General features: G+C 69.7%; 1 protein-coding gene across 20 annotated transcripts in view; it reads left to right on the top strand.

The window, feature by feature from the left end:
• Nucleotides 1-13,986, top strand: part of BRSK2 (BR serine/threonine kinase 2) — a 40,747-nt gene extending 26,761 nt beyond the window's left edge. For 3 of the 20 annotated variants that reach the window (XM_070060078.1, XM_070060134.1, XM_070060673.1), the window contains 13 exons: nt 615-646; nt 892-1,056; nt 1,158-1,255; nt 1,340-1,490; nt 2,915-2,980; nt 4,287-4,347; nt 4,662-5,193; nt 5,435-5,483; nt 7,776-7,899; nt 8,515-8,695; nt 8,852-8,941; nt 11,478-11,525; nt 12,255-13,986. In XM_070060078.1, coding sequence (XP_069916179.1) covers nt 615-646; nt 892-1,056; nt 1,158-1,255; nt 1,340-1,490; nt 2,915-2,980; nt 4,287-4,347; nt 4,662-5,193; nt 5,435-5,483; nt 7,776-7,899; nt 8,515-8,695; nt 8,852-8,941; nt 11,478-11,525; nt 12,255-12,469 — 1,812 coding nt within the window. In that variant the 3' untranslated portion in view covers nt 12,470-13,986. Of the gene's footprint in view, nt 1-614; nt 647-891; nt 1,057-1,157; nt 1,256-1,339; nt 1,491-2,914; nt 2,981-4,286; nt 4,348-4,661; nt 5,194-5,434; nt 5,484-7,775; nt 7,900-8,514; nt 8,696-8,851; nt 8,942-9,087; nt 9,183-11,477; nt 11,526-12,254 lie in introns of all 20 variants that reach the window. The other 17 variants (XR_011383364.1, XR_011383359.1, XR_011383474.1 and 14 more) reach the window with 17 other exon arrangements.
• Nucleotides 13,987-14,056: the final 70 nt, after the last annotated feature.

Below are 14,056 nucleotides of genomic sequence, written 5' to 3'. Positions count from 1 at the left end.
ATGTGTGCACAGGTGTGTGTGGGTGCACAGGTGTGTAGAGCCGTGCTCAGCTGTCCGGCAGACTTGTGCCTGGGAGTGGAATGGAGCCCTCGGGGGAGTCCTGCGAGGTGTCCCCTGGCCGCCGTCCCGCCTCGGGCTGGGCCGGACAAGCCCAGCATGGCCAGTGTGGCCAGCTCCCCGGCAGCCAGCCCATCAGCCACAGGGCCAGGACAGGGAAGGTGCAGGACGGCTCACGTCCACGTGAGGAAGCCAGGCCCTCCCCGGACCGTCCCCCCGCCTCCCCCCAAGCTGTCCCGTCAGGGTGGGGACGCAGCGGTCGCCTGGGGGCCCTCGGCCTCCTGCTGGCACCTGCGCCCGGGCCAGCCCTCCTGCTCCCTCCCCTCTTCCCTGCCCCAGGGGCGACCCAGGGCCTGGCCAGGCAGCACAGGTGCCCCGCGGGGGCCGCAGGGCCCCTGCCCCCTGCTCCCGCCTCGCTCCCCAGGCCCGCCCCCACCTGTCTCCCTGTCTCCCCAGCACCCTCCTGCTGGCCCCACGGCCCTGCCTGCTGCCCGCCCCTCTCACCTCCTAATGTGGGCTGTCCTGCGTACTAACACCCTGTTTCTCTTTCCTTGTAGCTAGAACACATTCAGAAACACACATGGTATATGTAAGTAGCTCTCCCTCCCACTCGGCCTGGAGGGCCAGCTAGGAAGGCGGCGGGGAGGGCCCCGGCCAGGCAGGGCTGGCCCCCTGCACGCGCCCCGCGGGGGCAGCAGGAGGCCTGCAGGGGCCGGATGCAGGGACAGGAGCAGGGCCGGCCTCTCCCCACCTCCCCGGCCGCCTCAGGGTGGGGGTGGAGGAGCCCTGGGCCGGCGGGAGGTGAGTGACCGGCCCGTGCCCTGTCGCCCGCAGAGGGGGCAAGAACGAGCCGGAGCCCGAGCAGCCCATCCCCCGCAAGGTGCAGATCCGCTCCCTGCCCAGCCTGGAGGACATTGACCCCGACGTGCTGGACAGCATGCACTCACTTGGCTGCTTCCGGGACCGCAACAAGCTGCTACAGGACCTGCTGTCCGAGGAGTGCGTGTGGCCGGCAGGCACGCGCGCGGGCGGGCGGGCGGGCGCGTGCTCGGCCCGGCCCTCCCCGACCCAGCCCGCGGGGCTCCCTCTCCCCCCTGCAGGGAGAACCAGGAGAAGATGATCTACTTCCTCCTCCTGGACCGGAAGGAGAGGTACCCCAGCCACGAGGACGAGGACCTGCCCCCCAGGAATGAAATCGGTACGGGCGGGGTCCCGGCCGGCCCCAGCACCCCCCCCCCCCGGCCCCGCGGGCCTCCTGGCCCTGACGCCCCTCTGTGTGCAGACCCTCCCCGGAAGCGCGTGGACTCCCCAATGCTGAACCGGCACGGCAAGCGGCGGCCGGAGCGCAAATCCATGGAGGTGCTCAGCGGGACGGACGGCGGCTCCCCCGTGCCCGCGCGGCGAGCCATCGAGATGGCCCAGCACGGCCAGAGGTGGGTGCCGGCCTGGGGGCCCTACCCTGCCCACCTGGTGCCCCAGCCGGGGTCAGCGTGGACGCCTTCCCCGGTGCCCTGGGCTGTCTGACTGTCCTCTGCCCACTGGTGCTGGGTCACTGGACTGCTCTGTGCTGGTCAGCGTCGGGGCTGAGCCGGACTTGGCTTTGCTGTGTTAGCCTGGGTCGAGCTGGCATAACTGGGCCGGGGTGAACTGGACTGAGCTGAGCGGAGCTGAGCTGGCCTGGGCTGAGCTGGGCTGGGCTGATCTGGGCTGGGCTGATCTGGGCTGGGCTGGCCTGGGCTGGCCTGGGCTGGCCTGGGCTGGGCTGGGCTGGGCTGGGCTGAGCTGGCCTGGGCTGGGCTGAGCTGAGCTGAGCTGGGCTGGGCTGGGCTGGGCTGATCTGGGCTGGGCTGGGCTGAGCTGAGCTGAGCTGGGCTGGGCTGATCTGGGCTGGGCTGAACTGGACTTAGCTGGGCTGATCTGGGCTGGGCTGGGCTGAGCTGAGCTGAGCTGGGCTGGGCTGGGCTGGGCTAGGCCAGGCTATGATTGGTTAAACCGGGCACCGGACACACTGTGTTCTGAGCTGCCAGCCAGCTGGTTTAACACGAAGTGTCTGGGTGGCCGTGGCATCGTGTGGGCAGGGGTGTGGACTCTGGGGTTGAGAGCAGGACCTGGAGGCAGGAGGGGTACCCAGTCCTGTAGAGCCATGGCGGGTGGGGGTGGGGCTGGGCTGCACAGATCCTTGGCCACAGATCTTTGGTGCCCAGCTGTACTTGTTAGGGACAAGCCCCGACTTTCCCTCAGCCAGTGGGGCTTCTGTCTCCTGGGGCCACAGGGCGTTCCAGCACCACTGGCTGTCCGTGGTCAGCTCTGCAGCTTGCCCCGCTTCCTCCCCACCCCCCACCACTGCCCTCTCTGCTGGTGGGCGTCACACAGGCCAGACTGGCTACTGAGGAGTCTGCCGGGCCCCCAGGGAACAGGGCTGCTTCTGCCTCTAACCGGGGATCCCGGCCTTGGGGCCTCCTTCCATGCCTCCGGCCAGCCGTGGCCCACTGCACCTCACCCCCAGCACTGGGGCAGGGCAGGGGGCCCCTCCCGGCCACGCTCTCACGCTAACCCTCCTGCAGCGTCCTGCCCACAGCCCCGGCACCCTGAGCCCCTCCTATCCTGAGCCCTGTGGCCGGGATTCCCCGAGTCCCTGGGAGGCCTAGTGCCCTGGCTCATCCCAGCCCACTTCCGCTCCTGGCTTGGCCGCTGGCTGTGGCTGGAGGGGTGCTGGGGGCTGGCGGTGGGGCCGGGCACCCTCCGGGCTCCAGCAGATTACCCAGGCTCCTGCCCGGCTTCCTCCCTGGCTGCCCCGGTCTGGGTCCCAGGGCGGCCCCGGCGGTAACTCTGTTCTCTTGCTTTGTTCCTGCTGTAGTAAGGCAGTGTTCAGTAAGAGCCTGGATATCGCTGAGGCCCATCCCCAGTTCAGCAAAGAAGACAGGTACTCACCCTGCCCGCCACCTGCCTCCAGCCCAGGCGCCCACCCCGCCCAGCCCGTCGGCGACTCCAAAGGCGAGGGGGCGGGGTGGGCTGCAGGGCCAGCGCCCACGTCCAGCGCGGGGAGGCTCCCAGGGCTGGGAGACCCAGGCGGCTCTCCCAGCTCCGGGACCTGTGCGGCTGCCTGCCCCTTGGCCCGTGCCCAGTGGGCCTTGCTGGCCCCGGGTACTGGGGTGGCCTCCTGCCCGCAAGGCTGGCCCGACCTGAGTGGGTCCTGTGCCCACCTGAAGGCACCGAGGAGGGGGCAGGCGGTGCCAGGGTCAGAGGGGTCTGCCCCAGCTCGCAGCCAGCCCGTGCTGTGTGCGCCCCTCCCCTGCAGCCTTTGAGAGCTGCAGGCCAGATAGGAGGCCGCAGGGCACAGCTGCCCTCCGGGACGAGCTCCCGCTCGGCTCTGGCGGGTGTCCCGGGCCCTGGGCCTAGCTGCTGGCTGCCTCCCCGCCTCCCGGCCTGTGTGGGTTTGGGGAGCTGGACCCCCACTGCCTACAGGTGCCCAGGAGGCGGCGAGGGGCCAGCTCCCTCCGCCCGGTGCCCGCTGTGGGTGGGCGGGTTGACCTTGCGGCTGGCTGGCTGGTGGTGGGCACTGTGGGGTGGCCTTTTGCTCTGTTCCGTCCTCTGTCCTAAGGCCGGCAGGGGGTGTGGTGGTAGCCTGTCCTGGCGAGAGGCAAGTCCCTGCCCTGGAGGCGGCTGCTGCCTGAGCCGCACTGGGCACTCTGGCCGGCGGCCTCCTCTGGCTGTGCCCAGTCCTCCAGCTGAGCTGTGTGGTGGCTGGGCAAGGCCCAACTGTCCTGCTGGCGGCGTCTACCAGCCTGGCCCACCCAGGCCCTTGGGGTCTGAGCACAGGAGGGCTGTGGGCTGCCCTGCCCTGTCCCCTGGGTTGCTATGGATACGGAGGGCCCTGGCTGGGGTCCCCTGGTGGCTCACATGCCAGGCCCTGTTGTGGCTGAGCTGTGAGGGACCATCTCAGGCAGGCAGGGGCGTGGCGGGGAGACCCAGCTTCTGTGGATGGGGCGGGGTTCCCTGCACAGGAAGCCCCTGCCCGTCCCTGTGCCTCTTTCCATGCCGGGGCCAGAGCTGCTGACGGGGCCGTGGGCAGCAAGAAGGCCCTGGCATGGCTGCACATGGCCGGCCGGCCAGCCTGGCAGGGCGCACGCCGGCCTCAGCGGGTCCGCGGGTCTGCCGGGGTGGGGAGGGAGCCGCGGGCCCCTGCCGCCCCCTCCTGCTGAGTCGCAGCGCCTGCCTGCCACCCTCAGGTCCCGGTCCATCAGCGGTGCCTCCTCGGGCCTCTCCACGAGCCCCCTCAGCAGCCCCCGGGTGAGTGCCCCGCCTGCCGCAGGTGCGGGGGGAGGGGGCCCCGCCCCGCACACAGGCCGAGGCTCTCTGGCTGCCCTGCCCGGGCTGCTCTTGCTAACTGCACGTTTTCTTTTGTTCTGTTTTGTGTTTTCTCGTTTGTCACTGGTTTTCCTGGCTGCCCCGCATCCTCCCCCGCTGCCTGCCTGCCTCCCACCCCTGGTCCACCCTGCTGCTTCCTGGTGTCTGTGCACGTGGGGGCGGGGCCGGCGGGTGCACGTGCATGGCGGCTCCCCGCTCCCTCCCCCCGCCCCCTGGGCCTGCTCTGCTCCCTCTAGCCCGTCAGGAAGTTTGTGCTGCCTCCCCCGCCCCCCGAGCCCCCCTTTGTGGCCTGCCCCCTGGCCACCTTCGTGGAGCCTGAAGCTTGCCGGAGCACCCCGCAGCCCGGACACCTCCTCCCTCCGCAGGCCGCCCTGCGGCCCAACCCCAAGACCCAGACCTTGCCGTGCAAGGCCAAGCTGACCGACAAGCCGCTGCAGGGCACCAAGTCGGACCCGCTCCCGGCCGGCCCCCAGCTGGCCCCGCCCCCTGGCCAGCCGGCCCCTGCCCGGCTCCCACCCTCCGGGACTGGACCCAACACCAAATCTGTCCCCACCATACAGGTCACCCCTCACCCCTCACCGCGGGGCAGTCCCCTCCCCACCCCCAAGGGCACGCCCGTGCACACGCCAAAGGAGAGCCCGGCCGGCACGCCCAACCCCACGCCGCCGTCCAGCCCCAGCGTCGGCGGCGTGCCCTGGAGGACGCGGCTCAACTCCATCAAGAACAGCTTCCTGGGCTCACCCCGCTTCCACCGCCGGAAACTACAAGGTGAGCGCCCCGCCCTCCTCTGGGTGGCCCCTGGCTGTGCTGGAGTCTGGAGGGCCGGGTGCAGAGGCCCGGCCCAACTTCAGCACCGGAGGCCGGACAGCTCCCGCGGCCTCTGGCCAGGAGCTGCGGTGGGCTGGTGCCCTGTGTCCCTGGCAGGACTGCAGCCGGGGGTGGGGGCAGGGTGGCTGAGGCTGAGCACGGCGGTCACCATGCCCCTCTCCTGCCCGCCCCATGTGCACAGTTCCAACGCCAGAGGAGATGTCCAACCTGACCCCGGAGTCGTCCCCAGAGTGAGTGTCCCCTGTTCTAGGTCCCTGGGCCCTGCGTGTGTCCTCGGCCCGAGCCCCCATGCACTCTGAATCCCAGCTGTGTGGGGATGGTGGGTGCGGGTGCCCCCTGCTCCACGCAGAAGCCACAGCTGCGGGGGGCACTGTGCTTAGGGGGAGACGTGCTGGGGGTGGGGACACAGCAGGGGTGGCAGTCACCCCGGGCCGTGAGGGGACGGGGCAGTGACCCTGGCCATGCCCAGCGTCCAGACCTTCCTTCCACTCTCTGCGAAGGCCCTGGTGGCTGCTGAGTGTCTTGGTGGTTGAGGGGTGCCCTGTAAGAGGCAGGGGGAGGGGCCGCCGGGGAGGGCCCTGCTGTGTGCCACACCCACCACCCGCCCTGGGTTCTGCACACCATAGCACAGCCTCAGCCTGCCTTCCACTCGCGAAACGCCCTGCAGGCCTGGGCCCCGGGTCCTCTCCGAGCGCTGCCTCCTCTCTGACTCACTGGCCGGGGACCGAGACGGCTCCTGATGGGGCGTGGCGGGGGCGGTTCTTGCCACGGGCTTGCAAGGGGGCTGCTAGGCCAGAGACCGGGGCTCAGCCGGGGTCTCCTTCTTTGGGAAGCCTCGGTTTCTCTCTGCTGATAGGTGGAGGGCAGGGAGTGGTGTGGGGCAGTCACGTGGCACAAGGAGGTCACATGGTTTGGGTGGTTATGTGGCACAGGATAGTCATGTGGTACAGGTGGGCATGTACAGGGTGCTCACGTGGCACAGGGAGGTCACGTGGTACAGGTGCTCACGTGGCACAGGGAGGTCACATGGTACATGTCACGTGGTACAGGGTGAATACGTGGCACAGGCAGTCACGTGGTGCAGGGAGGTCACCTGTGCTTACATGTTGATCCCATCCAAAAATACCCTCAGGGCCACGCCCAGCCTGGGCACCTCCACCGCCCCTGCCTGGGCCCCTTTGGTCTTCCTGCTGCTCCCAGACGCACAGGCCTGGCTCCCACGGGGGCCACAGCACCGGGTCCCAAGCACAGCCTCCACCACGCCGGGCCCGTCAGGCTTCACGGGAAGAGGCGTGCGCAGACCCCTCTGTGGCTACTCCATAGTTGGCCAGCAGATGCCCCGGGCACCTCTGGGCTCAGACCCTGCCGTGGGCGCTGGATCAGCCAGCAGGAGCTTCCGGGGCAGGACGCGTGACAGCCGGGCTGTACCTGCCCAGGGGTGGCTGTGGCGGCCAGAGGACCAGCTCCGAGATGGGCAGCCCGGGGAAGCTCTGGGGCCAGGACTCACCGGCCCCCTGCCTCGCGCACCGGCTCCAGGCCCACTGCCCAGGGCGGGCAGAGAGGCTGCCTGGTCATGTGAGGCAGAGGAGGTGCGGGGCGCACGGCCCGGGCCCCGGCCAGCCCCGACTCTGCTTAGGGTCTCACTGGGACGGGAGAGGCGCCCTGGCCTTCTGACGCGCTCTCGGTTCGGAGCAAGTCCCAGTTCCACCCTCTCCTGAGGGGCTTCCGGCTCCCGTGGGGGAGGCTCCACCTCGGGGAGGTGCCTGGGCTTAGAAAGCGAGGCAGGAGGTGTGCGGTGAGGAGGGTGCCGGAGGGCTGGCGGCTCGGGGCGGGGGCAGCGGGACTCTCCGAGCTGCTGAGGAAACGGTGCCAGGGTAGGGGCTGACCCACGGTGTGGTGCTGGGCGCAGCGTGTGAACCACCATGTGTGCTGTGCCACACGCATGAGATGTGCCACGTGTGCTGTGCCACATGCATGAGATGTGCCACGTGTGCTGTGCCACACGCATGAGATGTGCCACGTGTGCTGTGCCACACGCGTGAGATGTGCCACATGTGCTGTGCCACGGGGCACCTGCCCTGGACAGGCGCTCCCCTGGCCCAGGGGCTCTGCCACAGCTGCCATCCCTGTCCACGGTTGGGAGCGGCAGGTCCGGTCCGGTCTGCAGCAGCCAGGAAGCAGTGGCCACGTGGCCACCTGTCCCCCAGGACCAGGGTGGCCCAGGGCTGCGAGGCTGCCTGTCCAGTGTCCTTGGTGCTGTCACCGGCCCATACACCCCAGGTGTTACCCCGAAACTAGCCCTGCGGCCAGGGGCAAGGTCCTCCCCTGCCAGCAAGCGCTGCTTGGGCACAGGCCTGGGGGCCAGGCGCAGGGCTGTGGTTAGGGCCAAAGCTGAGCTGGCCGGGCTGGGCTGAGAGTGGGTCAGGCTTGGGGCTGGGGGCGTCCAGGCGGTGGGAAGTGGTGGAGGAGAAGCCCCAACCTGAGGCTCCGGGACCCTAATAGCCCCCCCGCACCCTGCCCAGGCTGGCCAAGAAGTCGTGGTTCGGGAACTTCATCAGCCTGGAGAAGGAGGAGCAGATCTTTGTGGTGATAAAGGACAAGCCGCTGAGCTCCATCAAGGCCGATGTGGTGCACGCCTTCCTGTCGGTAGGCCATGCTGGGGTGGGCCCGGCCGACGGGTGGGGGGCCGCCCAGCAGGGGCCTGCGGCAGCACCCCAGGAGAGGCCCCAGGGGCTCGGGGCCTGTTTCCTCGGCCTCCTCCCCGCTCTGCCAGCTCACAGCCACTGGGGAGTGGTCCCTGAGGGGAGCTGAGGGGAGACCAGCCCCAGGACCCTCACAGGGTCCCCCGCCGAGCCTGACCCCTCCGCGCTGGCGCATGCTTGTCCCTGGGGCCACACGGCACCATGGCCACGCAACCCGCAGGGGCCCCCCCACCTGGCCCCTCTGCCCCTTGAGCCGTGGCCACTGTAGCTGCAGGTGAGGCTCCCCGGGCCCCTGGCCAGCCAGCCCCTGCGGCCTGCGTGCCCCCCCTCCAGGCTGCTCCTGCGTTGCCAGGGGCCCATGTCCCACCCCCAAGTGGCCCAGCCCGCAAGGCCCCGCCCGTGCCCTCCTGCCCGCACCCCATCTTCTGTCTCGGGTTGTGCAGGCCATGGGGGCAGGGGCTTCAGCTCCTCTCCTGCCCCAGTGCCCACCTACACTGGGCTCAGTCCAGATGGGTGTGGTCACCTGGGAGCCCCTCACGCCACCCCGTGCCGCCCACAGATCCCCAGCCTGGGCCACAGCGTCATCTCCCAGACAAGCTTCCGGGCTGAGTACAAGGCGACCGGAGGCCCGGCCGTGTTCCAGAAGCCGGTCAAGTTCCAGGTGGACATCACCTACACGGAGGGCAGCGAGGCCCACAAAGAAAACGGCATCTACTCCGTGACCTTCACGCTGCTCTCTGGTGCGCCCTGGCTGGAGGTGTCTGGGGCCTCGCATCCCCATCCCTGGCCCCGCCCTACCCCGCCCTCTCCCACAGGCCCCGCCCCCACCCCCGCCCTTACCTGCCCTCTCCCACAGGCCCCGCCCCGGCCCTGCTCTCACCCACCCTCTCCCGCAGGCCCAAGCCGCCGCTTCAAGAGGGTGGTGGAGACCATCCAGGCCCAGCTGCTGAGCGCCCACGAGCAGCCGTGCGCCCCGCACCTGCCAGGTGAGCCGGGGCTGGCGGCCGACGGGCGGTGCGGCGTCCTGGCCCTCTGAGCTACACCCCTCAGGGAGCGGGGCCCCCGCCCCCGCCTCCGCCCCAGGGCCCAGGCCCGGCCGCAGCACACTGAGGGCGCCTCTTGTCCACTGTAGAGCCCCCCCCGCCAGCGCCAGGACTAAGCTGGGGCGCTGGGCTTAAAGGCCAGAAGGTGGCCACCAGCTACGAGAGTAGCCTCTGACGCTGGCAGGTAAGGTATCCGGCCTGCTGCCGGGGCGGGAGGGGCTGTGGGCAGGGCCTCCGGCCGCAGCCAGGACTCTCGCCCGTCCTGGCCCTGGACAGGCGCCCAGGCGGCCGGACGCAGGGCAGCCTGAGCAGGCCCCGTGCCGAGGCTCCCCGAGCGCAGCACCCGGAGGGGACCGGGGCTGCTCAGCTCCCTGCAGCCCCACAGGGCCCGAGGCCCCAGCCAGAGCAGGGGTCCCCCGCTGGGCCTGGAAGGGGGCGCACAGGGAGGACTGCCCAGGCCTAGAGCCAACAGGGCCAGGAGCCTTGCCACCGGGTATCTGGAGGGGAGAGGGCGAGGCCTGCTCGCCTGGGTCCCGGGGGAGAGGGGGAGGAGGGAGGCCCACGGCAGGTGCATGAGCCGGGCCTGGGTGCAGGGGTGGTGGGGTGACGGTTGTGTGCACGTGGCGTGACACGGGGTCATGGGGGGAGCAAGGCCCAGCCCTGGCCCAGCCCCGGCCCAACCCCAGCAGAGCCCCCGCAGCTGGCTGGGCTGCTTGTCCCCAGAGCTGCCACCCCCTGTGCCTGCGTAGGGTGTGGAGTTTAGAGCTGGCTGGCCCACCCAGCCCCACCCAGCCACCGCCGTGGTCATTCCATCCTCATCCCATCACCTGTGGCCGCTGCCGCGTCACCCCCGGGGGCGGGGCTCCAGACCCCGTCACCCTGGCCCGCCCCAGCCCTGGGGGCGAGGAGTGGCCTCCAGCCAGGAGCCAGGCTGGCACGGAGGGCGGGGGCAGCGAGCCAGGGGCTTAGTGCTGCGGCGGCGGCAGCCATGCTGTCAGCGTCCTGCACCTGTAAGCCCCCCGATTTGAGCGGGGGGAGCTGAGGCCGGGGCAGCACCGGGCAGCGCTCAGGCCAGCCCAGCGTCCTGCGGGGCAGCAGGGAACATGGGGCCCTGTGTGCTTCCCAGGGGGCTCCTGTTCCCAGTGAGCTCCCACGCTCTGCTCCTGGCCAGGGTGAGGCCCCTCCCCAGCGAGATGCCACATCCCCTGGCCCCTACTGCTTGACGTGCTGGACAAGGCCCCTGTGGTCCTGGCCACTGGGCGCACTCTGCAGCCCAACCCATCCACCTCGGAGCTCTGAGCCTCTTGGGTGCCCACTGTGGGCCCCGTCTGTCCCCACCTTGGGCCAGAGGTGCCCAGTCTGTCCCAGTCACCCCCGCACTCCCCAGTACTCTGCGTCTCCCTGTGTGCTCCTGTCCAGTGAGCTGAGCCCAGAGCCGTCACAGGAGGTGGACAGAGGCACCACCCATCCTAGAGTCCCTGCGGCTGGCCTGGGAGGGCCGTAAGGGGCCCCCTCGCCTGCCACCCCAGCCCAGCCCGGCGCCGACACCCCAGGCCCCCGAGGGTGGGAGAAGCCAGGGAAGCTGGGGGAGGGAGTGCCGGAGCTGCAGGTGCCAGGTGAGGACCGAGTGGGATGGTTGTCCCAGGCCCAGGGCAGACCTAGGGGACCCTGCACAGCCCGCCTGGCTCCCCTCCCCGCCCAGGGCCTGCCCCCTGCTGTCTTCCAAGTTTCATCCCTCCCCTCTCAGAACCCCCCACACAACTAGCTCTCCCCTCTCTGGGGCCCCGCCCTACCCAGCCCCTCCCCCACTCCTGACCATGCCCCCTCTAAGGTCCCATTCTACACCTGGCCACACCCTCCTAAGGTCCCACCCAATTCCTGGCCATGCCCCTTCTAAGGTCCCCCCATCCCTGGCCACACCCTCCTAAGGTCCCATTCTACACCTGGCCACACCTTCCTAAGGTCCCACCCCATCCCTGGCCACACCCTCCTAAGGTCCCACCCCATTCCTGGCCACACCCTTCTAAGGTCCTACCTCACACCTGGCCATGCCCACCTAAGGTCCCACCCCACTCCTGGCCACGCCTCCCTCTAAGACCCTGCCCCACTCCTGGCCATGCTCCCTCTAAGGTCCCGCCCCACACCTAGGCCCTGCCCCACTCCTGGCCACACCCCCTCTGAGGTCCCACCCCACACCTAGGCCCTGCCCCACTTCTGGCCACACCCCCTCTAAGGTCCCGCCCCACACCTAGGCCTGCCCCACTCCTGGCCACACCCCCTCTGAGGTCCCACCCCACACCTAGGCCCTGCCCCACTCCTGGCCACACCCCCTCTGAGGTCCCGCCCCACACCTAGGCCCTGCCCCTCTCTGGGGCCCTGTGTCTCTGGGGCACAACCCCAGCCAGAGGCTGGGGAGGCCAGCCCGGGGCACGGGCACCCTCTTCACTGCCTCCCTCCCTCTCTCCATTCTGCACTCCAGACACCACTAACTGTATGGAAATGGTGACGGGGCGGCTTTCCAAATGTGGTAAGAACCCCTCGCCCACCTGGCACCTCGGCCTGCCACCCACCCTCCACCTACCCTAGAGCCCGCCTGGCCAGTGCTGCCTGCCCCTGTGCACCCTGGGGCCCTGCGTGTGCACCGCCAGGAGCAGCCTCACTCACTCACCCCGGGGCAGCCCCAGGGCAGGGCAGGGCCAGGAGTGGCCCCTACACCAAGGTGCAGCTCCGGCCTGGGGTTAGGCCTGCTTGGCCATGGGCTGTGGCTGGGAGAGAGAGGGCCTGCAGCACTGTGGGCTGAGGGGCCAGGGCGGGGCTGGAGCCCCTTCTGCCTGCCTGGACGGTGGCGCACAGGGCCTAGGAGGGGGTGGTGCCCGGGACGCCCGTGCGCTTGTCCCCTGGGACCAGGGGCCCGGCTCTGCCCGCCCGCCCACGCCCACGCTCTCCATGCCTTCCACCCATCCGTCCATCTGTCTGTCTGCCGCTGACCTGTCCGTGCTGGCTGGGGACTGGGCCCGGACCGCCTGAGCAGGGAACCCGCACAGGCTGCAGCCGCCTGGGGCCCTCGGGGCTGGGCCTGGTGGGGCGGAGGGGCCCCGCCGCTGGCTGCTGCCCGCCCGCGCCCGCGCCGCCGGGTCTCTCTCGTGGCGAGGGCCCAGCGTTCATTCGTGTTTCTCTCTCCTTCCCGCCCTTCCTCTTTCTCTCCCCTCCCCTTTTTTTCTTTTCTTCTCTCTTGTCTTCTGTTCTGTGTACCCAGGCAGCCCATTGAGTAACTTCTTTGACGTAATTAAACAACTTTTTTCAGACGAGAAGAACGGGCAGGCGGCCCAGGCCCCCAGCACGCCCGGCACGCGGAGTGCCCACGGCCCCCTCGGCGACTCCGCGGCCGCTGGCCCCGGAGGGGACGCCAAGCGCCCGCCGGGCAAGGACGCGGCCAGGACGGGGCCGCCCGCCGCCCGCCACCCGCCGTAGACACCAGCCCCTCCCCAGCCCAGCACTGACCGCGTGGACCCGGCCGCCTGCCCGCCCAGACCGCGGCCCCGGAGCCTGGGAGGAAGGAGCGGGCACTGGCTCACGCTCACTCCTTCCTCTCGCGCTGTGTCTGTCTCTGCCTGTCTCTGACGGCGTCGCTTGTTTCCGCTCTGATACCAGGAATTATCCCGAAAAGTTAACGTGCCGCCTGCGCGAGGCCACGACCCACGGCAGCTGCTGCGGACCCGCCCTCCCTCCCGCTGCCGCCGCGCCGCACCGCCGGCCGGCCGGGCCCCGAGGACGCCCGCCGGCTCCAGACCCCTTGGAGGCAACAGCCCGTCCCGCCGCCTTCCGGGGCGGGGGCCCTGTGCGCCGTGTCCCCACGCGGCGGGAGGCCCGGCGCCGGCCCCACCGCCTCACCGGCTGCTCCGTCGCCTCGCCCGGCCGCAGGGCACGCGTGCCGCCCACCCGAGCTGGAAAGAGACACGCTGGGGGCCGCCAGGCTGTGAGGCCGGGCTGAGATCAGTATTATTTATTTGCTGTTTTAATTTATTGAGTTCCTTTACTTCTCTGTTCAGGGAAGGGGCGGCAGCAGTGCCCGCCTGCCGTCTGTCTGTCTGTGTGTCCCGGGCAGGGTGGGGCCGGAGCCAAGGTGCCCCCCCAGGACAGAGCCGCCGGGGGGGCAGCGGGGGCGAGCTACTGTACACTTTAAAAGAATTCCTGCAAGATATTTTTATAAACTTTTTTTTTCTCGGTTGTTTTTGGAGAGGGGTGTGGGGGTGGGGCGCCGGGCAGGGTCCGTGCCCTGGCGGTTTCTATGATACACACAGATCTATATTTACACAGGGACGCACGCGCCCCGGCCTCTGCCCTGCGCGGTGCAGAGCAGCCCCGCGCGAGCTGCGGCCGGGGCGCCTCTTGGTTTGGACTCCAAGAGCGAGGGGGTGCGCAAGGCCCCGAGCCGGCACCCACAGGGAGGCAGGGGCACTGGGGCGTTTTTTTCTTTTTCTTTCTTTTTTTTTTTTTTTTTACTAAAATGACAAAAGGTTTAAAAAAAAAAAACAACCCATACAGACAACGAGGACCGAGAGAGCAGCGGCAGGCGTCCCCCGGCCACAGTGGGGCCCAGGGGCGCGGCCCACTCCGCCACCGCCACCGCCACCGCAGGCCCGGCCGCCTCCTTGCTTCGCGCCCATCTACAGCTTCTGTTCTTCCCGTCCTCGCGCCGGGGCGGCGGGGGTGTGCATGCCTCTGCTGTGACCGCCCCCCTCGGTCACATCCATCCGACCTCCAGCACAGGCGGGATTTCTAGAACCAACCAAACACCTGTACAGCAAGAGCCACGCGGTGCAGGCGGGCAGGGCCCCTCCTCGGAGGCAGACGCCACAGCAATACCTCCCGCACGCCTTCCTCTTTTGTACCTCGGCCATCAGGACGTGGACGCGCCCCATCCAGTGTACCCCCGTCAGACAACTGTGAGCGACTTCAGTTCAGAACAATAAATCCCTTCCGTCACAGCCGCGCGAGGCCTCGTCCGGGCTGGGGAGGGGTCTGGGACCGCCCGGCTGAGCAGAGCCACGCTCAGGG

The sequence above is a fragment of the Oryctolagus cuniculus genome, chromosome 1 (genome assembly GCF_964237555.1).
Source record: "Oryctolagus cuniculus chromosome 1, mOryCun1.1, whole genome shotgun sequence".
Classification (NCBI taxonomy): domain Eukaryota; kingdom Metazoa; phylum Chordata; class Mammalia; order Lagomorpha; family Leporidae; genus Oryctolagus; species Oryctolagus cuniculus.
Note: the sequence above shows the minus strand (reverse complement) of the source record. Positions and strands in the feature narration are given on the sequence as shown.